General features: G+C 44.7%; 1 protein-coding gene across 1 annotated transcript in view; it reads left to right on the top strand.

Moving 5' to 3' along the window:
• Positions 1-27,129, top strand: part of SIAE (sialic acid acetylesterase) — a 399,874-nt gene that overhangs the window by 275,079 nt on the left and 97,666 nt on the right. The window contains exon 7 of the mRNA XM_085645673.1: positions 22,340-22,473. Within this exon, the coding sequence (XP_085501799.1) occupies positions 22,340-22,473 (134 nt within the window). The remainder of the gene's footprint in view (positions 1-22,339; positions 22,474-27,129) is intronic.

Below are 27,129 nucleotides of genomic sequence, written 5' to 3'. Positions count from 1 at the left end.
CCTGGGCAATGGAGTCCCTGATCCTCACCTGGCGCTCGCAGCCCTGCTCCCCGAGATTCAGGCAGCTCCCCTGTCAGGAATCAGCAACGATGCGCCCAGGCACACGGGCGAAGCGGGACCCGCGGAGCGGGTTCCGCGAGGTGCAGCAGCAGAACAAACAGCCCAACAGGAAGGACCTCGCAGGACAGAGCTCGCGCTCACAGGTCAGTCAATGTCAGATTAACCGACTGGTTTAAACTCCGGTAGGAGTTTGAACCCTAGATGTCGGTCGGAAAGCTTCCAACCTGCGGTTGGAGGCTTTCCAACCGACATCCAAATCAGGCCCTAATATTTTAGTAATTCATCATTTGAATGGGTCCGCTGTCGACATCACTATTTATTTCTATATAATTTGCCTTCAACACCTAGTTTATACGTTTTGTATAATTGTATATTTTCTTTTTTCATTTATCTCACACTCAGAATTATAAAATGCTAGCTTTCGATGATTTTTTATTGTCTGGATCTCTCATATATTCAAATGCGTATAGCTGTTTAATATTTTGTTTCATATTTTACTTGAGGATTGTAATACATATTCGTTTTTTCGGACATTGTATATTTGTAATGTTTCTGTCAACAACATAATACTTTGTTCATGATCATTTAAGCATTTTAAGCAAAACAAGTTGTGAGCTGGAAATTGAGCAGCCATGAGATTGACATTGGCGGCTTAATTCTTCCCCTGGCCAAAATGAGTCACCCTCTGACTGAAAGAATATGTGTATCTGATAAATGCATCAAGTAGTAATCCCATAGCGCTGCCTTAGCTGCCAAGGCACTTAGTTACATAATATAAATCCAGAAAAGTGTGTGAGTCTCAGGTTCTCTCTGATACTCCCTCTCAGTTGTTCGCAAATATTGGCGTTTATGGTCGTCTCAATAAGTTACCGGGGCAGGAACATTATTTATCGAGTGAGTTCGGAATTCCTCGTGTCAGACCAGAGCACTGGAGGAGGCAACAACTGCTTGTGCTGGCCATAAAATGAACTCAATGGCTCAGAAGGGTTGGTCGTTCCATAATGGCTAGAGAGGGGGCAACAAGGGGCTTCTCTCTTGTCTATTTTTCAATGAGGGTATAGTACTTCACTTCCCAAGGCCAGGGACAGCACATCCTTTCAAATCCACTAACTAATGATTGCACCTACCATCATGGCTGTCAGGGGTGAACATTTGGGAAGGCTATAACGAGAGAGGCCAATGTTTTGGAAATGTGGACCTTTCACAAGTACAATTAGCCTCTTCCCGTGTAGAAGTGAGTTTAGAATTATTAAATAATATGTGTTTAATTAACATGGGGAAGTTATAAACGATATAACTGAGCGGAATTTAACATACAAATCTTTTTAGACAGGCCTGGTCATGCCTCATATCAACTTGCAGTTGTATATTGCACATTCAAAAATCATTTCTTGTTTTTTTATTTGCTTGCAGCTCGAGTTAAAACTGTGTCCTTTAGCATTTTATAAAATACTCTTGATTCAAGCAGATTAATGATCTTATTTTGCTGCATCTTTTAAATGCTCCTGATCCTGATGTACCTGAACGAAGGAGCAGAGCTCGAATGTTTATTCACAAGGCCACTTCCTCTGGCTAGAAGAGGTTGTGTCTGTAATTTTAAGTGTGCCATTTTTTCTCTAGTGCAGTACAATACAGGATTATTCATTAGTATTAGTGCAAAAGTGATTTTGAATCTTGTCCTTGTGGGTTTTCCTGTGTGGATTTTCTTTTATTTGCCTGCAGCCCTCGTCCTTGGGAGATTCAAAAGGCCCTATGTGTCCAATCGGCTGCTTAATCGTAGAAAGCAGAGAATGATTAGAGCAGATTGGGGGTAAATTTAATGCAAAAATCTAAATTGAAATTTTGCACTTTCTAAACATTTTCCGAATTAGGGAGAGGTGGAATCAAGTGGATTATGTTGATGGACCTGACCTGTTGAAGTTGTTGGGAGTTGCATTACGTGAGTGTAAGGAAATGGGCTCAGCCCTTTAAATCTGCCCAGATGTTTCGCATTTTGACCTCCTGGTATATGATCTTTTTACTGTGGGTGAGCCTCACAACCTGTGACTCACCCACAGTAACCTCATGGTAAATGGACTGTGTTTATCGCCAGTGCTCGCTTTTTAAGATATGGCCCTTGCAACGCATCCAGGATATGGGGCACTTGGCTGTTTACATGTGAACACGTGTGCATGAACACGTTTGAGGGCTCCATGTAGGAGACTACTGTTGTGCGCAGCCCAGTAACAGCGCACAGGTAGCCTGGAATAGAGGGGACTCTGCAGGATTTGGTATTGACCTGGAGTAGGTCTCATAATGTTAAGATACACTCCTGGGGCACGTGAGTGTGGTTTACTGTCTTGTTTTCAGTGACACTCCATTATACACCTATGGGGAAGGCTACCTCAGAGTGCAGCTTCTCTTCCCTGTGGCCTACAGAGACCAGTGACATATTGAATTGAGTTGGAACCTGTGCGGGAAAATCAATACGGCAAATTCCAAATAGATGTCTGTACAACTTATGGGTCATCCACTATTGTCATATCAATGAATCAATATAGTTTATTAGTTATCTACAACCACAAACAATCATCACAAAAATAAAAATAGAATAAGAATTACAGCATAATTAATCAACAATCCTTTAAAGTCCCAATGTATTTAATCCAATAGTCCCTAAAACCTATAGGAAAACATGATTCAGTAAAGTTAAAAAGACCAATCCCACATTTACTGCCTCTCAGTGTTAAAAAAAAAAAATATATATATATATAAGCGTCATACCAAGCCACATAAAATTAAGGGCATTGGTAACCCAGCCAGAGAGACAATCCCCTTGTGGCCTATTCTGTCAAGGGAGGTGAACCATGGTACCACATTAGTATGACGTTTCGTTGCCTTTAAAGGGGACAGGATAGAGGGCGGCAATGACCCAGCTGAAAAGGCAGTCCTCTAACAGCCTGACCCCTGGGAATGAAAGACATAGATAAATTGCCTAAAGGGGTCAGGATAGAGGTGGCATGATGGAGTTAAAAAGGCAATTTTCTCGCAGCCTGGTCCCTAGGAATAAAAACCATGTGTAATAACCTACCACTCAATAGCCCCCAACCTGGGAGCCTATATGGCGGCAGCTGCAACCCCCTTATTGAAGATTTCCAAACCTTGCTCTGTTCAGATGATCTACATACCTGTCTGCAACTTTGAACTCCCAAGGCCAATAGTTCTTTGTACAGGCGTGACCTCTGATGAATCATCATGCATAGGCAGATGAAAAATATGTGTAGGATTGTTTCCTCGGCAAACTTGCATAGCCGACCTATTTTGCTTACAGGGTTACCACCTTCTAACCACTTTGAGATGTGGTCCCAGTTTGGGAAGGACCCTAAACGCAGAGCCATGAATTTCCTTTTAATTTGTATGGAGTAGCAGGCCCCTGAGTGCGGTTGCTCCAGCATGTCTCTGTAAGAATTTAACACCAACCACACATGGACCTGCTTTGCACGGTCCCTTTTGTCCTCCAACCAGCTTATCCTCTGGATACATTTATTCCCTTCTTTTTTAAACACAGCTTGGCTTATTGGCAAAGATTTTAACTCCCAAGTCCCACATTTTCGATGGATTCATCCAAGTATCTCTTGTAAACCTGCCTGTCCTTTCTGAATGTTTATTTCAACCCAGACATAATATTACAGTGTGGCGTTTGAGGTGGTCCAAATCTTTTGGCAGAATTTTAGGAAGGACCACCTTGATATGTTTAGCCAGGACAAACTCGAGCCATGTTTGCGATGGGTAGACTAATCTTGGCAGATGAAATATACGTTTATACATCCTTGTCTGATGGGTCTCCAGGAGATTAGCATTCTGCTCAAGCATCAATTCACTGCTGTATGGAAATTGCAGGTTGAAATTTTTATTTGAACCACGCCTAAGAGTGGGCTCAGGGTGGCGCCCCAAAGTCTTTTGGAGAGGAGTATGAATGTAAAGACTAGGGCTGAGGCCTTTCTTTTAATACTTTCCTTTTGTGGAGCAGAAGGTTAATACCTCTTCTATGGGGCAACCATTGAGTAGTGACACAAAAGGGAGGGGGGTCCAAGGGAAGTTTAGAGACCAGCGAGGATAGATTACCCAAACAGTAATGAAAAACACAAGAAATCCTCGGGTATAAAGTACCAGACTAGCACCAAGAGAGACAACAGCATGATGCCCTGTGGGGGAGTCCTTTAATTAGGACGAAATCCCATCATCCACCGAGGTGGAATGTTTCATCATCTGGGATACTCCTCTTGGCGGAGACTCCTAGCCCCGCCAAGGGCTACAACCCCCTCACGGTGAGGGAGGAGCTCAGGGATGTTTTAAATTCCTACTCTATGGCAGATATACTAAATCCTAGAGATGGTAAACACTAAACTGTTTGGGTAACGGGCGCAGTGCAGAAAAACTAAATTTCAAAACGTGAGGTAAGTGATACTAAAACTAACTACCAGAAGTGAAGAAAACTTTATTGGCTCGTTCCTAGTGTCAGGATTAAAAACAGTCCACCTGCAGTATGGGAAAGATAGTAACTGCACGTGACAGATGAACCACATCTACATGTTTCGGCCTACATCAAAAAGTGAAAGGTAATAAGTGATAAATACAAAACCAGCAATCCCACTTTTGGTGAACTAGATTTTCTGGTTTTGCCTGTAGGAAACAGAAGTAACAGGAGAAATCAAATGCATGTGTCTCAAAACATGAAAGTCAAAACATTTGTAGAGTGTGTGAGTCGTTTTTCCTCATCACTGGCCTGCCTCCATTGTGCAAATAATAAAGAAAGAAAGGTCAAACATTGTCTTACCCATTGTTTGCGGATAAGAGGCCTCACCTCAGCCTGGCAACAGCTCAGGGGAGAGGCACCACTCTGAAAGAAGTATGTTTAGAAGTGTCAGACCAATATAGCATTATTAAGTCAGACACAACTCCAATTGTGCATGCAAATTGGAGAAAACTGTTCACAATATCAACCACGGCACAGAAGTACAAGTTAGTGTTGTCTCCCTTGGTGCTAGTCTGGCACTCTAGACCCGAGGATTTTTTGCAACCATTGAGTAGCCACTTGCCCTGTTTGGTGATACATTTTCAGAAGCAAAATCACCTTTCTTGTTGAGGTTGATTTCTAGGAATATAGCTGCTGTGTAATCTGTGAACTTGTTGATTAGTCTTTGCAGACCCACTTGTGTTTTGCTCATCAACAATAGGTCATCCACGTAGAGGACGTTTGATATAGATCGGCCTCCGAATCTTGGTGTGTAAGAGGCCACGATCAGTTGAAAGATCAGAGATGTACAAATTGAACGGGAGCAGTGCGAGCACACTCCTGTTTCAGCCCCGCTGATGTACATACTTACCTTAACAGATGCCTTCCATCCCCTACCTTGATCTTTGTCCACGTCTTGGTGTATAACGTCCTGATGTCCTTCAGCAGCTTTTGTGGGATGACCCAGCTATCCAATTTAGCCCACAGCTTTCCACTTGGCACATGGTTAAAGGCAGGGCCGGACTGGCCATAGCGGGCACCGGGCAATTCCCCCTTTGCGCCGCACCGGTGGGGCAGTTTTTGTTACAGGGCCGTTTTTGCAGCATAGCTGCAAAATTGACCCTGTAACAAAATCGGCCGAAAACCAGCCCTGGCAAAGAGCTCGGCAGCACCTCTAACCCCCCCGGGGGGGGCCTGCCGAGCACTTTGCTAGGGCCGGATTTGGTTCCCAGTCCGGCCCTGGTCAAAGACCGCTTTGAAGTCCACAAAGCACATGTACAAGGGTGAGCCATAGTCGCATGATTTTTTCATTAACAGCCCAACTGCCATCACATTTGTAAGAATGCCTTGATACTTAATAAGCCCTGTTTGATTGAAAAGGATTCTTTCTGATATGTTTGCCCAATCGGAAAGCTCATTCAGTAACAAAGATGAAAAATGTTTTAGTTCATCATCAAGCAGAGCTATGAGGCAGCAGATGTTTAGAGAAGATGCCTTACCACCTTCAAAGATGAAGTGAAGTATAGAACCTCACCAGTTCTCCTGTATGATCACAACTTGTAGGATGTTATTGAACATTGTTGCTAGGTATTTTGACCAGACTGGCGAACTGCATTTTAGCAGAGCTTGTGGAATGCATTGGGGCCCGGTGTGCAGTTAAGACATGAACCATCTATCACTCTAATGATTGCATCTGTTGAGAATTTTGACCTGTCATGCTCGTGGGGGTCGTCTCTCCCAGTGGGGATTTCTGGTGTTGTGTCTTTTAAGGTTACCCTGGTTCCTGGATTTCCTGAGCAGTGAGCTTTAAGGTAGGCCGCCCTGTTAGCCTCACTAATGTTAGACGTATTTGCAGATTGCTGGCCTTTTTCGAAGTCATTAATAATTCTCCAGAACCTTCTTGCATCACTGCTCTTGGAGACACATAAGATCCTTGCCCAGAAGTTCTCATCTCTGCTTCTTTTTATTGCCCATACCTCTCTTTTGAGATGTCTATGATCCTCCCTCAACATTCTGATTTGCACAGGGTCTTGTGGGCTGCGCCTTATTTGACGCATTGTTCTATTCAGTCATAAACTTTATTTCGGTCTTCATACCATAAAAGTGCAACTGCATAGAATTCACACAAAGATTTAAGAGCATACAAAATACATCTGTGATCAAATTGAAAGTGTTACTCCAATAATTGGTCTAATATTCTCAAGAAAAGTAAAAATAGAATTGAAGCGCCTAAAAATCGAAGTCGATTAAAGCCTATACCTAGACAAAGGGGACGCCATACCGACTTAATGATTAAAAATGGCGCTAAAATCAGGTCCAGATCAAAAATATCACTAGCACATAGACCAATAACAGTTAAAAAAGCACCATGATAAGTCCTTAAGAGAGATACTCAATTACAAGTGCGTCAGTCTTACATTTTTAACACATACCTTCTAATTGCCCACATATTACTAAGAAACTTTGCAACTGCACAGACTACCATCAGGCTAGAGTCAGATTTTAAGATGCGAAATGCTTCACGGTGACAGCGAGTACCAGGCCGTTTACAGATTAGTACAAGCCATTTTACTCTTGGATGCAGATACTTTGGGCAAGCAAAAAAAATGTGACCAATTGACTCTGTGGCAAGGACACAACCTGGGCAAGACAGTGATGAAGTAGGGGGCTGACGCCAGAAAGCTATAAAAGAGTGGAGACAACCAAATTTAAATTGCTTGTAGAGCGTCCTGCCCTGGGGAGTTGTGATGACCTCCAAATATTGTTCGTATGAACTGAACCATTTGAATACCATAAACTCTGTGGTTAAACGACCCCAGGACGGGTATGTTAGTGAAGTCTGAGCCACCCAATTCCAGTATTGTTTCTTACCCAGGTCTTTACTAGGAAGTAGTACTGAATCCCTCTAATCCTATTGCAGTGAGCAAGGATTTCACTCTACAGATCCAGTCAATCTTCTTAAAGTGGTCAAGTGCGCTCACTTCTTGAAAGGGCAGCAGCATACGGAAGCATCTCAGGGGTAGACCTTAAGTGCAACCAGAACAATAGGGGGCAGAACTTAACCTTGTCAATGATGGAAGCTCTGGCCTGATCCAGCCTTAGCGGGTGGAGAGGGGTGCTCTGCGGGAATGAGTCCAAGGCCCTCAAGAATTTATTCTCAGAGATCAAGAAGCCATCCAATTTTAAAAATCCCCAAAATTCCTCACCTTAAAGTGCAGAGCCTACAGCCGTTGAGTCATATATGTGGAGGAGGCTGCTACTGGCTTGCTATAGGAGGTCCTGTGCTCTTTGATCAATGCCCCAGTTATCTGTCTATGATGAAGAGTCCGCTTCAATACTTGGGGCTTCCATAACATATCCTCAGAGAGAGTGATCCCCAGCTAATAAAAGGTCCTCACCCTCTCCAAAGGAACCCCTCCTAGTGTTAGCTTGCCTTTATACGATTTATGTGGGTTCAGCATTAAAAGTTTTTTCGTTGAGGTAATCTCTAAGCCTCGGGAGTCACAGAAAGCCTTCAAAGGATCTAACAGCAGCTGAAGCCCTCTGGGGGTTTTGGAGACCAATAGCATGTCCTCTGCAATCAATAGTGTTACCACTTTATCCCCCCACCCCCCAAGTTCGGCGCATCAGTAGGAACATCAAAGACAAAGAGCGAAAAGAGTGTAGGTGCCAATACACAACCCTGACGAACCCCCTTGTTAACTTTAATCCGGTCGGTGAGCTGACCTTGGTTGCCCCAGCGAATTCTTGCGAAGTTTGCCTCATGGAGGCGAATGACAAGCCCTAGAACCTTTAGAGGGAGACCCATCTCTTTTAAAACACATTGGAGCTTGTTTCTTGGGGCAAGGTCAAAGACCGACCTTAGGTCGATGAATGTTACATAGAGGCTTTCCTGGCCAATGACCATCGGCTTCCAGGTCATTTAAAAGGAATCGGAACACTTGATCACTGGTGCTCTTTTTTTTCTCTGAACCCAGCTTGAAAAGGGGACAAGATATTATGGTCACTAATCCAGGCCTGTATATTCAGAAGCGGTGTGCGAGCGAACCCCTTTTGGGCACAGCCAATAAGACTGATGGGCCTGTAGTTGGAGGGTGAAGATCTATCACCCTTCTTGTAAACTGGGACCACCTTGCGGATAGATGGTATTTGAGCCCCAGCAGCAATACCATTGGCTAATGCCAAGATGTAAGTTATCCAGTTCTCACAGTCATTAAAAGAAAAATGTCACCCGGGATGGCATTAGGTCCAAGGGCTTTGGCCCGTACGATGGAGTTAATGCTGGATCTGATTTCATCTTTGGAAAAGAAATCCGTAGCAATAGAGTGAGCATAATCAAGAGTGGAATCTTCAGTATCTGAGTCACCCGGCCCAGAGTATAGCAATGAAAAATGGTCAATAGTTCTATTCATCCTGGACTTTACAAGGCGTATAGTTTTAGGCCAACAAGCCTTTCTGTTTCAAAGAATGTTCACGCCTTTCCAGGAGTACTTGGATGGGTACTTTGGCAATATTTGATCCATAAAGGATGCTTATGCTGTTAGTGGGTCTGTTTTGTTCTTAAAGGCAATTTTTAGAGCTTCTAGGAATGTATCATCTGTTTCTTGCATGTTGTCCAAGTCCCATCTTAGACGCTTCAGATTTTCTGTATTTCCTTGCTCAAGCAAATTTCTTGAGGGCACTAGTCTGTCAGACTCAACCCATATCCATTTATTTTGGGGCTGATGATCACTTTTGGTCCGGTTGCCAATCCTAAAATCCATAATGTTGTTATACATACTAGCGCTCACCATAGTATAATCAAAGTATGAGACCAAGTTGGCTGAGGTCCTCGTCCAGGCTGGTGGGCTATCACCCTGGAATCTCCCATTCAGAGTTATCAGTGCTGCTTGCTCACAGATTCTTGATATTCTCTGGCCTATCTTATCTGGCCACGCCTTATTGGGATGTAGTTGCTCCGGTATTGCCTCGTAAAAAGGCCTTTTCGTGTCATGAAGGGCCACTTCTGGCAGCTAGAAAAGGTTGAGATTGAAATCTGCAGTAATTATTATGTTGGATGCCACATTCGTATTTCTTAAGTCTGCTAAGTAGTCTGACAGCTTTTTCACTATGGTTTCCTTGCCCCTGGGATTGATATAAATATTTCTAAGTATTAGAGGGGAGTTTATTTCCCGGGACCAACCTTCCAGAAGTAGGGGCAATAGCCATGATTCTTGCCGGTCAAGCTCTTTTTTCATTCTTCAAGGTATTTGAACTAATGTATACCGATAGGCCACCATTCGCCCTTTGAAATTTGCTGGTTTCCTGGGAGGGTGTCCAAAATTCCACAAAGCCAGTGAGAGGAATGCACACCAGGGCCCATGTCTCCTGTAGAGTTAGCATATTAAAGTGCTTCCAATATTGTTAGCTCCACATCCTCTAACTTTGCTGCATGACCCCCCACATTCCAGGAGCATACTCGAATTTTACCACAATCTGGCATCAGATTCATGGACTCCACTGATTTGCAAGTTGGGTACCTACTGGTGCTGTATGATAATTTATATGATGGTATATTTTCTTTTCACTTTATGTACAACGTTTTAATAAACAGATCAAACAAAAAAAATCAGGTTTGTGAACACTGCTGAGCATCAATTCAGCCTTCGCACCATTGACAGGACCAGAGGAAGCCAGTTCCAATTTGCCAATTTGTCCTGTCTTGCAACACTCCTTTGCGTCTCAGCGTCTGGATCAGCTTTGATTTACATTGTTGGCCCCTGCTGCCTGCCATGGGGGTACCCTACCTACCACATCTGAGTATTGAGGAGGCTGGTCTCTTCTCATTTGATTTCTCATTTTGCCTCCGCAGTATAGAGGGGGAGGGTTGTTTCTTAAATAATGTCACTTTGATGCCCTAGCTTCTCAGCTGCTGTTTTCTCACCAAAAGTTGAGAGTGTAATCCTGGTGCATTAAACGTGACTAAATTGGGTTCCGCAACTTAGTTGCCACAGTGTAAGAGAAATGTAATTGAGAAGATATCGGATTCATCCAACTGAGACAAGCCTGGTAGCTTTGATCAACCTTAATATGATCAAGCGGTTTAAAATATCATAATTCCCTCTCAAGGGGGTATTCGGGTACCGACAGCAGGCTTGATTTATATGTGTTCAGCACCTCTGGTGTGTTAGCAGGGAGGCACTTGTACTTCTGCGTCATAGGTCTACTGGAGTCCTCGTTCCAGGCTCTCTGTGCATCTGCTAATGCAGGGCATGGCTCCTTATTTCCTTCCTTTATGCATTCGCCTATTTGAACACAGCAAGGTTTCAAGGTGCTTGGGATGGAATAAAAGACCGCACGTTTGACTATGCATCCTTCATGCTTATGCTGTACTCCACAATCTAGAGGTATTTCCGTGGCTATCTTATTCATTCTCCGTGGAGGGTTGATGTGGCTGGGATTCAAGATGCATGGGTTGGAATTACAAACAGTTTATTCAGCCCTGCCTCCAATCTCTTGGAGTTCACCTTCTTCCATACATTGTACTACGCATCCTGTTGATGTTTCAATAGCTACCTCTGATTTCGCCTTTTTCTGCTTGGCGTGACGTCAGTTATATCCTGGCCCTCTGGCTACCAGGCCTACAGAATCGGTCACGCAGGCAGTTCAAGCAAGTTCCTGACTTGATTTTTATTCCTGCCTTTCTCACTCGCTTCCTTTCTTGTTTCCTCAGGTGCAGTTTAGTGGGCTCTGAGTTCCCATTTATGGCTCGCACGTGGATGGCCTTAGCGATGGGTCTTGCCACTCCCAGTACCACTTCTTCTGCAGTGATCGGGTCTGGGCTACCTGCACTTATGGTTGTAACTTCCGCCTCCTCACCAGACCCTATGTGCTTTTGGTCATCACCTTCTCCTCCTCTTTTGCTGGGGCTTTGACCTCTAATAGGATTCCATTAAGTAATGAGTGCTCTTTAGTCAGTTTGCCAATAACCTCTCCACATCGTAAAATGTGTGTCTTTGTTGGCCTGTACCCGTGATAGTAAATTATTAAGGTTCTGCAGCTTGTCCTCAATGCCTGAGACAGGCACCGCTTAAGTATTTAGCAGATCTACCTTTATATTCATTATTTCTGCGTGATGATTGAATGCTTTCAATGTTGCCTACATAGTGTCCAAAATAGTTCCCCAAAGTAGATTTGAAACTGTTGTGTTCCCCTTGCTTTCACTTCGCCCGGTCACATTCTTCAGTCAGTTACCAGGGCAGCTTAATTACCCTGGGCCGGGGGTGGCTTGACAAGGATCCCCGCTCAGATGGTATGCATTCCCAAGGTAGTACTTCTTTGGCCTCACTACCTGTGATTTTGTCGTGTTTTTTCTTCCTATTGGAGGGGCCTTTTCGACAGATGGGGCTAATTTATCTTGGGTTTCCTTGTATGCTGGAAATAATTATTATAACATGCTGAGGTGGCCAGGGTACACTTTACCTTTTAAGGGTTCAAAGTATTTTGGATCGTCCTTAATAAGGGGGTCGACGTTTGTGAAGGAGTCAGATGTTCCCTGCGCACCAGGGTTTGCAGGCTGGGACTGGTTGACAATGGGTATGGCCTTATGCCTCGGCTGGTTGCCCAAATGGGTTTTTCCTTGACAGCTTGTACCTACCTCACGGGAGCGGCTTTAGCTGTGCCTCTGCAGCTCCTGGGCCCTCATAACATGACTGGTTGGTTGTATAGTAGTACTGTTTTTAATAGCTTCTGACGTTTTAAACACCTCTGCTGTTGCCAGTGGGTTGAGTACGTGGAAAAAGTCCGATATTGTTCCAATGTACTGGCCTTTAACTGCTGCTGCCCCTGCAGCTTTCTGTTATTGCATCGGCCATTCTCAATTTCAGCGTCTTGTGTAGATGCTGTGCTTGGTGACATTGGAGAACTCTTCCTAGCACTGGCACGGACCATAGTCCTGGTCCTTTTGGATCTCATCTTCTGTAACAAGACTCCCATGAGCGGAAACTGTAGTCAAGGCCTTTTTTGAATAGTACTAGCTTATGTTATCTTAACTGCTGGGTGCTTAGGAGGAACGGAGAGAGAGTGAGATGCGGAGGTCTCTGAGTTACCAGTAGTCAGGACCAGGCGTGGCTCAGGAGCAGGCTCAGCATTGGGAGCACGCTGGGGAGCACGCTGGGGAAAGGAGAGAATGGGTGGCGATGGTAGTAGGGTTCCAGGCTCCTCCATCTCACCCAGCGCCCAGGCTTGCACATGGGTGGTTCACCAGGAACAGCCATGAACGGCTGAGAGTGGCAAAACCTCCAGGAAGGGAGGAACGGGCCACAAACCTCGCCCAGACCTAGCTCGAACACCTCTGCCGCACCCACACTCCTCTCCTAATGCAGACTCCCTACTGAGCATAGCACCACCTGGGAGCTACCTGCACGCCTTGCCTTGCCTTGCCTTGCTTCCCACCTCTTTTCCTCCTTGCCGTTCCAAATCGCTCCTGCCACTGCTTGATGCGGGGCAGGGACCAGGGCAGGATAGGAACTCATGTTGCTTTGCTCTGCCCTAAAGGTGATATGGAAAAACAGCAATGCAGCGATGATGCAGCCCCTCTGCTCCCTGCCCATGGTCGGGCAGAACTGCCACTGCTGCCCACTAGCTGTCACATCCTGGCTCCGTTCATCACGTCACGTCTGCCAAGCTTCTTCTCCTTTGTCATATTTCTCCGGTTCAGCTCAGGATCAGAGCCCAGTCCTTGTGTCTACTAGATGTGCCACATTAATTACATTTCTCTGCAACAGCAGGAACAAAGGCCAACCCACACAAAGGGCCAGATGCATCAAGCATTTTTCTCCTTGCAAACGGGCCAATTTGCAGAATCGGCCCATTTGCGATCGCAAAAAATGCTTTTGCGATGCATCAAACCCAATTTTGAGATTTGGTAACCTGTTACCAAATCGCAAAATGGGTTTGCGATTCGCTATTTCGAAGGGGCATGTTTAGGGCATCCCTGCCAAATACCGAATCATAACAGTATGCATGAATGTTTTGTGACCGTGAATGCGGTTGCAAAACATTCACATAGGTGGTAAGGCATTCGCAAATGGGAAAGGGTCTCAACTCTGCCAACTACTTTAGAGAATTTAAGAGTGAATTCATGAAAATGTTGTGTACGGCACTCAATTTGGAGCATAGGTTTACCTGTAGCTATTGACCAGAGGCATACCATATGGTCGGCTGAATAGATGGTACTCTAAAATCTAAGTTCGTTCCTGAAATGGCTGATGCTCTACCACCGGTATTGGTGAGTTTAGGAAGTACACCTATTAAAGTGACAGGGCTCCTGCTTCATGAAGTGATCATGGGCAGAGCAATGCAGATTCCTGTTGTTTGTTTAGCTCTACTTGTGAACATTGATGATGATCTTGTTCTGGACTATAGTAAACAAAATTAAAGGCTTTACAATCAAGCATCGGCATAGCCAATAGGTCTCGCCTTTGGGGCCTTATAAGTGTTTAACCATGCAACAATTAATGTTGTTGCACCAAGGAAATTGTGCTGTATAACTAAATACTTATAAGGTCCCAAATCGAGACCTATTGGCTATGCCAATGCTTGTTGTGAAAGGATTTTAAGACTCCAAACAAGCGCGGTTGAACAGTTGTCTCTATGATCAGACGACACTGTGCCATCCCACACAATGGTTTCTACAGGTGATAAGCCAAATTTATGCAAAAGCAAATTCCAGGAACAAGTTAATGAAAAGAAAGAGCTCAGCCATCACAAAGATAAACAAAAACCTTTACCCATGTTCATGAAATAGGTCCAGGGCTAAGTCCTTAGCAGAAACCTTTAGTGCCAAAGGAAATTGGAGTGGCTTGGCTGATAACTGCTGTCTAATGACTATCTGAATGAAAGAGACTGGTTAGTCTTCTGAAGGTTTCTAGTACAAGAAGCCTGCAGGATGTATCTTGGAAACTACTGGAATGTTGCTGTTCTGAACAGGAAGCATTTGAGAAGTCCTTGAGATCCAGGGCGAGAATAAAGTCAGCAGACTGTGTTTAAAGGAAGGTAAGGATGGCACCGTCTCCGCACCCTGCCTAGCAAACTGGAAACGATGGAGAAGGTCTTTTTTCCAGGAGGGTGTATATATAATGTAGGAGAGCACTGCCACGTCATAAGGCCGCTTAGCAAAGGGATTGGGTGAAAGCACAGTTCCAAGACCAATCTACCACAAACCCTTTCTCGTGATCGAGATGCCCACCTGAGAGATCCACTGATCTTGATTTCAAATCAAGCACTGAGAAAATCAAAAAGCTGGCAAACAGGTCTATTGGCTTTGCTAAGGCTTGTTTCATCTTGCTACACTTTGGAAATCTAGTACTAGGCATTTTCCAAGACCCAGGCTCCTGCAACTCCCACTGTGCCTGTCCCTTGTTAATTGCCCTGGGAATGAGCACGGGGTTTCCTGTGTGTGCGCGAGCTGTGGGAAGAAGGTACAGGCAAGACAGAACCATCGAACATCGCAATACACTCCGTGTCCCTAGGGTGCAGCGCGCGCTCACTTCATTACCTGCCCTCGTAAGGAGGGTTATTTTTAGCTTAGCGCGAGACTACACAGCAAGAAGCATCCTGCCCAAATACATACAATGGCTGCCAAGGTGTGCATTAAACAAGAGCCCTCTCGGAGCACTAACGCAAGGACTTTGGCGTAGATTGTACCATGGAAAATAAGAAATAAAACTGCAAACATGTTTCAGGGCTCTTTACAAGGAGTAGTTGCACTACGCTTGGAGTAAAAGTATTTCCAGAAACATTAAATACAAAAGGAGTGCGAGGCAAGGTGCGGAACAGCCTCAATCAATGTATACACGTGTTTGTCATAAAGCCGTATTAGCTGCGTAGGGTTTAGCAATGCCAGGGAAGCTGTGCTATGTAGGGTGTCACAGAGTATGCGTAGAAGAGCTATTGAACTGAAGCGATCTGGAAAGTAACATTAACACAGCTGGATGTGAGCACAAACGTACAGACCCGCTCAGGAATAATCAGCCATGATAATTACTGTTAGAAGCCGTGATAAAGGTGAGGGCGGGTGCACAGCGCGAGCAAGGGACGTGTGGCTGTCAGGAGCGAGCAGAGTTTAGTCTAGAGGCCTGTAGGCAAGACCCGGCGGTGCGCAAGCAGGAAGACACACGGCGGTAACGAGATTCAGGTTATGAGCTAAGAGCAGTTATAGGAAGGCTGAGGGTATGGGGCCTCGGGGCAGTGTCAAAGATAGGGCGAAATAGTTGAGGCGGTTAGAGAGAGCAGACAGAAGCCAGGCTGGGGGGGGAGTGGTGGCGGGGATAACACAGCCCTGACAAGAGTGCTCAAACCAGCCTTCCTTCCTCCCTCACTCCCGCGCCTCCTATAACAGAGTTAATTATGAATGACCCAAGTGATTGATCGAAAAAGACACGCGTGTTCTCAATAGTAATTGCATACATGTGTGTCACGAAGAGAAAGCTTCTTTCAACAAGCACAGTCGCGCCATTAAAGAAAACAAACGCGCGCGCACGACTCGCGCTAAAGAAGGAGGCAGCAGGGGGAGGGAAAACAGGAGGGGGCCTGCGTCTGTTTCTCTTCCGGAAACGAGCAGGGGCACCATATGTTTGCAAGTAATTACAAACATATGGTGTCAAAGCTCGCTCCCGCAAGGGAATCGCCAGACGTGCACGCTTTGCCATTAAAAGCAATGCAATGCGTGCACGTTTTTGGCTGAAAAGGCACATCGATGGCTAAAGGTCTTTCTCCTATGCAAACGCATGCGTGCTATGTAGGCGAGACCTAAACAGGACATCCCAACGGAGTCAATCCAAGTATAAACAACAGGTTCCCTTAAAGCCAGACATTTTTTAAACCAAGGCCTCCGTAGTGTATTTTAAACTCTTGATGTTTGGCTTTAAGGGAACATGTTGTGTATACTTGAATCAACTCCATTGGAAGGTCCTTTTTTGTAAAGCCTAAACAATTTAGTGGTTTAGCAATACTCCTGGTGTTTCACTCTACTAAAAGTGAGCCCATATTGTTGGTTTAGTCATCTGAGGCTCATTTGTCCTGAAAAACGCATGAACTGGGACTTGTTTTTGTATGATTTTTGTTATATTTGTTGTGACACTTTTTGTTCTGTGCTAAAAACGTATTGTTGTTGATATTTTTAACCCTTTCCGTGCTCATGACGGAACCACTCTGCCATGAGCCACGGGTGCCGTGTGCTCATGACGGAGTGGTTCCGTCATGCTGCGGCCGTTGGCGGCCGCTCCGCCCACGCGGCGCTAATTCCCCGCCTGTGCGGGCGATTAGCGCAGTGGGCGGAGACGTGACGGAACCACTCCGTCATGAGCACAGCTCACTCGTGACGGAGTGGTTCCGTCACGAGCACAGCGGCACCGCAACTGCCCCCAAACCCCCCCAGCGCCGCGGCGGAATTCCTGCCGCGGCAAAGGGGTTAAGTATTCTTTGTATTATATTTCTCCCAAAAACAAATGCACTTGAATGCTCATTCCATCTTGTTTTACTGCTTGAATGTTTGACAGGTTATTTTCACACAGATTGTTCTAAATTTGTTTGATTCATTAATGAATAAAAGACTGATCACGCCGATTAAGTGTTGTAATAAGATTATCAAACTTATCTCCTATGAGAAGTGTCAGTATTGGCGTTTTTTTGTTTTTGCTCATTTGATAGTGGCCTAGACTTGCTGACAAAAAATTAGGTCCAACCTCCCCTTTGTTAAAGTTTTAGAAATTTGGCATTTTCCTGCCGTGGCCATTTAATGCCCATAGCCTGTCCCTGAGTCAGTTGATTGGGTGTAGCTGACAGTTGGTGTTGTGTGTATTCCTCCTAGACTGCCACACACAATGGAGAACCTAGGTGGGCCCTTCGGTGTGCCTGGATAGGCCATCGCTGACAGGATGGGAGAGCGGAGCTTGGCCCAGCCCTACTTACACTTGAATAGGCTGTGTGCTGCCTTCACACAAAGGGTTGCATACCTGCTGTAGTCTGTCTGAAGAAAAGGACAGGGAAGGCAGGATGCCTGGGAACTTCAAAGGGTAACCTCTAGAAGCTTCTCCCATCTTCCTGCGCCCACATCAGAATTGGCACAATATCACCCATGGTATAACATAACACATGTTCACTCTGGGGACTTTTTTATGCGTTCCAGGGCATGTACAGTTTAATAGGTTCAGATTATAACAACCGGATACTTTTACCACTGGTATGTTGAGGCTTTACCCTAATGTTCAGCATGAAACTGAGCATCAAGTACGGCCTTTGCCACTTAATTTCCATGATAGTGAAGTCGAGCAGCCCGAGACATTCTCAGGAAGGTGGTGTAGGTTAGAAACTCAGAACCTACTGAAACATATAATAGAAGTCAATACATTGGTGTCCAGCAGAGTTTTAGTTATAAAAAAAAAATAGTACTTTATCTCTAGCACACAATTTAATACTGTACATATAAAATGCGAAGGACCGAATGCTGGTGTGCAGATGTATGAGTGTTTGCCATTATACGGGGAGAATCTATTCACTGTGTGTTCAGGGCGCTTTTACCCAGGAGTGAAAAAGCTATGGCCTGCTTCTCTGGGGGTCCATCCAGGTTCCCACCACACCCTTCCTAAAGTCAAATCTCAATAGTTTCTGGGTAGTGTGTAGGTGACCAACGTCCAATCGTTCCCACACTGCCATGCTTTCACCCTTGTGGTTGTAAGGGGGTGTGGGGGCTGCGCCGCTTGCTGCAGTGTTTGTTCCTTTAGTGGCCCACCAGGAACAGGCATGCTCATTCAGCTGTGACCCGGTGTCTCCGGCCTCAATGTTCTCTGGCTGAAGAGGCATGGAGGTGCAAGAACAGGCCGTGCTGGGCTCTACCACATTTGCTTGGGGTTGGATGGTGGTTAATGGGTGTGAGTCTTCCTCAGTCCCAACACAAAACAAGCATTGGCAAAGCCAGTTAGTCTGACTTTAATGTACCAACAAATGTAAGCAGGCATTTACAAATGGGGTTTGCATGCACTGTTACACAAATTTTGCTTCTCACATTAAAGCATGTCCTACTGATGTAGAATGTGTATAGGAGAAAAAACAAAATGTGACAAACAGCATAGCTGAGTTTATTTTCCAGATTTAGAATAATCCCTCATGCATTCTAATGAGATCACTTCCTGAAAGGCAAAAAGTTACTTTGCCAGCTATTAGCATGAAGTGAGAAAGTAGTCCTATGAGTGGAACCAGTCCAAAGGTCAAATCCCACTTAAGAAATTGGTAAAAATGTCATTCAAATGGCCGTAGTGTGAAAACAGACTTTAAAAGACCAAATAGGCTACATTGGCCATTATTACGAAAAATTTAGAAAAGACATGTACTAATACTTAGGGGCCCATTAGGATGTAGGGCGGATCACCATCGCCCGCATGGCAGTGGTGAACCGCCCTACATCCTTCCCCGCCCACCAACCATTTTCCCCCATCATATTAGTATGGCGGGGGGGACCTCGGCGGACGGAAAGACTGTCTGCCAGTTTTCCGCCGGTCACACAGGTATCCTGGCGGAAAAGGGGTCTGCTATGGTGGCGGTGTCTGTTAGACACCGCCAATCATATTAGGACGGCAGCGGAAAGCTGCCTTTCCATGGCGGCAACGCCACCACGAAAAGGCATGCGGTCCTTGCCATTGGGGGCCCGTAGCGGGCCCCCAGGGATTCTGGGGGGAGGGGGGTGCACATGGGGGGTACCTATGGTACCCCCCTCCATTTGCATGCACAACATGGCAGGCACCGCGCAGTGCCTGCCACGTTGTGCATGCAAATGCACAAAATGCATTTTTGGCATTGTGGCGGTGGGCGTATCCTAATCTCCCCCACGGGACCGCCGCACCTATGGCGGGCGGTCCCTTTTTACGTCAGGATGGCGGGCAGACAAAGTCCGCCTGCCATCTTAATGATGCCCTAGTTAGTGTATTTTGTCATTCATGGACGTACTACTTTGGGGTTCATTTAGAATATGTAGGAAACTGTCAAAAAAATCTTGTGGCATGTGGAAAGTGGTGTTCAGTGCATTTAATACTCTTAGGTGAAAAGTTCTACATTCCCTGCCTATTAGTACCATAGCACTAGCAAAAAGCTGGTGCTAATTTCACACTAATATTTGTGGTTTAAGGATGGGTAGCAAGCAATTAGTAGGAATAAGTGAATAGTCGCTTTAAGGGACAGTTAGCGTTTTTTATGGTTGAGACAAGAGAAAATTAAATAACAGGACATTAAATAAATAAATTTAATAAGCAAAATATAAAATTTGAAGTAAATGAAATATAATGAGTATTGTAATTTAAATAAATGAAATAATAAATTACAATGAATGATTAAATTAACTTCTGGGAGTCAAGGAGCTTCAAATATAGTCTCTCCAGCATATTAGACTTAAAACTAGGAATCAGAAAGAAAAAACACATTCTCTCAAAACCACATCTTCATGCATGGGTAGGTACTCATCTGTCACTCAGCTACTTTCTACAAGGCAGGCCTCAGGTAGCACTTTTCCTGGCAGGATGCAGAATGTTTTTCATCGAATACCTGGGAAAGGGTGGATGGCAGTCTCCAGCCCCAAACCTGGCAGATTTTTGGTATCCACTGCTTATGGGAGCCCTGGCTTCTGGTAATGGAATCTTGGCACTCTGACTAATAGCTTCTCTCATACTTAGACTGTGGTTACAGGCTGAGTGAGCTTATTCCTCATGTCTGCTTCTGGGACTAGTCACAGAGTGCGCTTGCTTTGTGCGTAATTCTTCCAGACTGGTCTTTGTCTTACAGTGTTAGCAGGAAGAAAGGGGTGGACTGGGAGTCTTCTTTTAGGAAATGCCCAATATGAAAGCAAAAAAGAAGGAGAGGTTTCTCCGCTTAACCACCACTCACCCTAGTATGGCTATTACCTCTGAAAAAGAATGACACGCGTGGGGAGCAACTGCTTTTCCTACAAAAAAAAGCGACACACTGTCACATATCCTCAGCATCCTCATGTCTTGAACATATCAAAGGACCTCAGAGGTACTGGGGCGAATCCATACAATGCACATTACTGCTGGGGCTTTTTCCAGCCATCCATCTAAGGTTCCACTCTGGTACCACAGCCACACTCAATGTACATCTTTCTACACACGTGGGTTACACAAATGACCATTTCCATGTGAGTGAAGCGAAGGATGCAAGTCAGTACCTCACTGTGAAATATGTCCTTTTTCCATTGTGCATGCCAGCAAATTGCCCCATTTCTCATTCTGGTTAGGCGCCAAAGAGTACCAACTTTGGCTGCATTTCCCTTTTGCATATATTTAAGTTTCTCTTCGTCGCTCCTGAAATGACTGTTTAGATCAGGTATAATGGCTGCTGTATTCACTGCATGCTGTGGATCACTCCTCTGTTTCTTCTGTTTGACTTCTATGGCATTTATGATAGCCTACTCTATCTAGTCCATTCCCTAGGCCGTTCCACTGTTACTCTCTGGGTGGACCCATGCACTCTGATGCTTGCCGTCTGTAACCAGCGCGTGATGTGGTCTAACCTGGGTTCGCCCAATAGGGCATTTATTAAGCCTGCTTGCATCCCATCAGTGCCAATCAATGGGCCACACTCCTTTTGTTTCAGGACCCTTTAAGCTGTACTCTGGCTGCCTGCAACCAGTGACCTCCCATAGGTCAGTGCTTGCCTCTCCTGGTGGACTTGACATCATGTACCATGGCTGGCTGTATTCAGTGCATGCCTGCATCTCAGTCACCACTCACTCTGTAGAATTATCTAGAGCTTCTGCTGTGACTGCCTGTATTCATAGCATGTCACAGGCTGCTCATAAGTTGTTATTTTTTGGGGTATTTTTGGGAGTTTTATATAGCGCAAACTCGACCTGAAGGTATCAGAGTGCTTTATACCAGCTCCAGTTGCGTTACAGACTGACACATTCATGTTAGGCACGAGGAAATTAAGTGATTTGCCCAAAATCACAGGGCGTTGAGTGTTGCTCCTGAGACTGAAACCCGGTTCCCCAGCTTCGAAGTCGACCGCTTTAGCCGTTAAGCTACATCCTCTCCATTCCCTCTGACTCTTGGGTGGATTTTGTATCTACGTGCTCAAGTCATTGACAGCAATCAAATATTGTGAAGTGCATGTGTTGTATCTCTCTTTCCATTTCCTTCATTGCATGCCAAAGTGCTATAACGTAAGACAAGATAGGACCACTCTGGTGACTTATGCAGGAAACCAAAAATATTCCACATGGGGCACACTGCAGTTCAACATGTTTTTGCACCAAGCACTCCGCGGCAGACATGTATGGTATTCATTTGCAAATGCTTTTCGGTGTCTCAGCAGTAGTGTGAATCACTATATAAATGCAATCATGATGCAGGAAATGTCCATAAACCTTTATTCGAAATAGTAAAAACTTATTTTATCCTGTATTAGTTGTGTTGTTGACTGGATCCTGAATTGTTTCTTATATGTTTTTGATATATGTAAGTAACTCTCCATGGGTCTGTGGGTGTTGTCACGTTCCTATGGTTTAGTTATTAACTAAAATGATAATCAAAAAATCCCTAAAAAAAATAAAAGCGCTGAGAAGCAGTTTTGTTTCGCATACTGTAATTGTATTTATATAGCACCTACTGCCCCTGGCGAGATATGATAATGCTGTCCAAAAAACGTCAAATGAATTTAGGATCTCCTCTGGAATATCAAGTAATCACAGTCTAAACATTATTTTTAAAACTTTGTTTATCTTGGTATTGCTTGTAGGCGAAGCAAATGCAAATTTAAACACGGATTTGTATAACTGTACGTTCCCTGCTATGATTGAAGATTGGCGAGCATCTTTTCATGAAGGCTCCGAGGGACAGACAGACAAAGACTTCCCTTTTGGATTTGTTCAGGTAAACCGCAGAACAACATGATCATGTATGCTAATTAATTTGTAAAATGAACATGATTTTTTATTTTGTGTTTTTTTTTAAGGCTCAGATTACTGTTCCCAAGGGTGCTGTGATGCAAGGGAGTAGCTAGAAAATTACCCCTACCACCCCCACCCATTTCGATCTTTACCTCAGGTGTCATCAGCTGAGTAAGTGAAGCGAGTGAGTCCTGTCCACCGTAGAAGAAGACCCTTCATCTCTCCTCCCTTTCGACCTTCTTTCCATCCTTTTAGCCATTGATCTATCATCGATCCATCGTTTTATGCATCAGTCCGCCTTTTCGTCATTCCATCCTTCTTGTACAATTCTGTCCATCTACCCTGTCATTATTAGTCTATCATTAATCCTTCACTCACACCACAAGAATTTTAGCCATTCATTCTTTTAATTCCACCCATCATTTCCCTCTGTTTACCAATCTACCCACCCATCCTTTGTTGCTTCTTTCAATTTATCTATCCATCCATCCACACAGCCTATTATCATTCCAACCATTCTTGCTTTCACACGCCCAGGCAAACGTCGTTTTATCCTTCCATTCATCAAACCTTTCACCCTTGATCCATCTTTCCATCCTTTTTACCCCTGCATCTTTTCAAATTTCCTTCCTTTCACTCTTTCTTCCTACCCTCGCTCTCTTTCCCATTATTTCCCCTTCTCGGCGTCCTTTACTATAACAGGCTTTTCACCCTTCACCTCCGTTATGGTTTTCACCACTTTGTTTTAAGAGCTTTGCCAGCAGAAATGCAGACAGAACAGTCTCACAAATATCGAATCTGCGTTTCTAGTGTCAACAACACGCCTGCTTTGAGTATGTGTGGGGGGGGGGCCTTCATTTCATCACTGCCGAGGTGTTTTTCCAGTGCTCCCATATAGAGAGGGATCTCCCCATTCATTGCATCTTCTATACATGGCATGTTCATCTCTAATGTAGGGTAGGGTGCCTTACTAACTGCCTGCACTGCCTACCGTTTTAGGTCTCGCCTGGCGTGGGCTGCGCACATGCGCAGTCTCACTGGCGAGATTTAATGACTTTGGGTATTTTCTGTAAAGGGCATTAAGCCCCTCCCCTCTTTTCCATTGGCCGGCGTCACAGTTTATGCTAAACGTTGGCCAGCCATTGGAAAAGAGGTGTTCGTGACGTTTTTTTGTTCGGCTTTTTGAGCCGTCCCATTTGGACGGGTTCGTCTGCGTTCCTTGTGTCGTGTAAGTTTTCTTATCTTTATGGGGCCGTGTGTTCCAAACACATGGCCCCATAAAGACAGGAAAGCTTTCACAGCAGAAGAAAAGCAGGCTGCATGTTTATTTTTCCATCGCACTTTAAAGTGAAAGCGCGATGCAAAAATAAACAGTGGTTGACCCTCCCATTGCTGCGGAGAGAGGGCACAGCCCACTCTTCCCTCCTCCCATCAGCTTTGGAATGTGTTTGAGCAGACTCTCCAATCTTGAATGCACTGTACAAAGGCAGTCTCGTCTGTGTCATGAGGCGCATGTGTGCGCTTAGAATACCAGAACCAACCTACAGGGTGATAGAACATGAAATATACATCTCAGGACAACGAAGAGGGGCGGTGCGCCAGGGTTGTATCCTGGCCCCCCTCCTCTTTACCATTTACATCAACGGCTTGGGAAAACATCTGGTGGAAGTGGGGGCTGATGTTCCGCGTGTAGGAGAGACTTTAATTCCAGCTCTCCTATACGCGGACGACGCAGTATTATTAGCTCGTACAGGCGTGAGCCTTCAAAGATTGTTGGACCAATTTGGGGCCTTTATGGACCAACTAGACCTAAAGATAAATGCCAAAAAATCACACACGATGGTGGTTGGCCATCATAGAAGTAGGTTAAAAGTAAAAACCTTTTTCTGTGAAGGGGAGGCGGTCTCTAGGGTGGCTGTCTTTCCCTACCTGTGCGTCCTTTTTGACGAAAGGGGGTCTTGGGCCCCCCAAATTAAGGCCAAGAGTATATCCACGGCCCGTTCGTCATCAGCCCTTATGGGATTCTCAAGGAGGCTTGGGTCTAGGCCTATGGAGGCTCTTTTGAAAATTTATAACACCAAATGTATCTCGATTGCCTCTTATGGTTCACCTCTGTGGGTTATGTATCTGTGGAAAAAATACAAAGAGTGGAGAATGGATTTATTAGATACCTTTTGTCTGTCCCTAAATCCTCCCCGACTTTTTCTATTCACTCGGAGGTGGGTTTGGACTATATCACAGACAGGTTGAAACTTGCCCCATTGATCTTTTGGTTAAAAACATGGCTTAACCCAGAGCTAACCTTGAATCATGTCATTATGTCTGACATTATGGCAATGGATCTGGCTAATAAAATACCCTGGCTGGTTTATTTGAAAAAAACCTTTCAACAGCTGGGTCGCATAGAACTCTTCCAGTCGCCATCTTGTATTAGGAGGGAGGATGTCAACTGGATCAAGATACAATTTTTAGATAGGGCCAGATTGGTTCGAGAAGAGCAGGAACTCGAGAAACCAGCTGTTAGATCACATTTTATGTTAATTTTTTCTCCTTCTCTAGAGCCTTATCTCAAACTGCTTACTAAACCCTTACATAGGTTCTTGTTGACCAAATTTAGGTTTAATTTGATCCATTTAACTCTGGGTAGTTATCCATCATGGGCAAAACCAGAAGTCGGCCCTCCCTGTAACTGTGATAAATTTTCGCAGCAAGACACCATGCATTTTATTATGTTTTGCGAGACATATAGGGAAATAAGGAAAAACATCTGTTACCAATTCTGAGAGAGGCTGGCTTTACTCAGGTTAGGCCTGCATTAATTTATCTCCAGCTCTTGGGCTCCACCCGTATTATTTTTTGCGTGGCCAGTTTTTTAGTGGCGGCAATTAGGATTAAGAAACTGAAAGTCCCACCTAATGCACTACTTTAATCAATTATGTTTTTAAGTAGATTTTAACATATTTAATTGTCTTGCACTAATTCAAAATGTTTTCTATTGCACTGATTTTTAGACATATCATTGGCTGTTTTTATGTTGTATGTATGTAAAATGTATGTCTTTTATGATTTTAACAAATCTAATAAAGTGTATTTGACTGACTGAATGACAGGAAAGCTTTCACAGCAGAAGAAAAGCAGGCTGCATGTTTATTTTTGCATCGCACTTTAAAGTGAAAGCGCGATGCAAAAATAAACAGTGGTTGACCCTCTCATTGCTGCGGAGAGAGGGCACAGCCCACTCTTCCCTCCTCCCATCAGCTTTGGAATGTGTTTGAGCAGACTCTCCAATCTTGAATGCACTGTACAAAGGCAGTCTCGTCTGTGTCATGAGGCGCATGTGTGCGCTTAGAATACCAGAACCAACCTACAGGGTGATAGAATATGAAATACACATCTCAGGACAACGAAGCAAAAAGATCAGGCACTCGCCAGTAGACAGGCTAAAGTCAGGCGAGTCTCTTCCGGTAAGTTGATGAATGCGTGAGTTACTCTAGGCCCAAAGGACTGAGCCAGGCCCACTGGGCAGGTCTAGTATAAATGACTTAATTGTGAATGTGCGTGCATTAGTAGACAGCCTCCTATCACCAATGTGTCACTTGTCAGTAAGTGAGTGAATGGCTTGACTTACTCCTGCCTGCAGTGTGTATGTGCCACATCCACTTCCCAGGTGTGACGTGACGAGTGGTAATAATGCGCTTCTGATTTGTTCACCCGCAGTGTGTCCGCGAACCAGTGAGCAGTCTAATGTCACTTGTCTATCACTGGTCATTGAAAGAGTGATCTGCTTGACGTGTTCTGGCTGCAGTGAGCGCGAGCCACGGTCAATGTTAGGAATGTAGTGATGTAACAGCATGCTGCTTCCTGGTGCTTTCAATGTATGTGCGTGCACCCGAGGGCAGTCTAGTGTTGCATGCGTGTCCCTTCTAAGCAAATGAACCTCCTTGTGTACTCTTGGCTCCAGTGCGTATGAGCTACGACTCCTGTAATGAAAGGTCTCAGATCTCCCCGGGACCAAGGTATGTACCGTCACTTTCCCAGGGAGAGAATATCAGTTCCAAACTTATTGAATATAACATATACACAGCACTTCCTAAGATGGGCAAACTTTCAACACTCCCCCAAAGGCAAGGCAAGAAAACAATATATACACAGCACTTCTCTAGAGCGAAATATACTTTGCACATCACTTGCCAGGAGTAGAACAACTTCCTATAACCCAATTACCTGCTAGAAGGGAATTCACCCATCCTTCTACAACAGAATACTTGGCCAAGAAGAGTCCACACCTCCTGCTACAAGGAAAAGACGAATTGGTATATCTGGGATGTATTTATTAGTAAATAGCACCACACGGTAAGTCAAATGCACCTATCATAGTAGACTCTAACATATCAATAGTATGATTGAAACACAATCAAGGCAAACATATATGTAGAAATATATATGTATGGATAGAAGAATCAGAAAATAAGAAGGAAAGGAAAGAATCAGTAAAGAATCAAGAGACAGTACAGAGACACCTCACCTACTGCTCCATCATTTCACCCCACTTCGCTCAAGGGGAGTCCATTGCTTGAACAGGGTGAAAGCTCAGAGGTGACACCAGCACCCACTCTTCCGTGACAACACGTCTGCTCCA

This window comes from Triturus cristatus, chromosome 3_1, assembly GCF_964204655.1.
Source record: "Triturus cristatus chromosome 3_1, aTriCri1.1, whole genome shotgun sequence".
Classification (NCBI taxonomy): Eukaryota; Metazoa; Chordata; class Amphibia; order Caudata; family Salamandridae; genus Triturus; species Triturus cristatus.
This window is presented reverse-complemented; position numbering and strand designations above follow the sequence as displayed.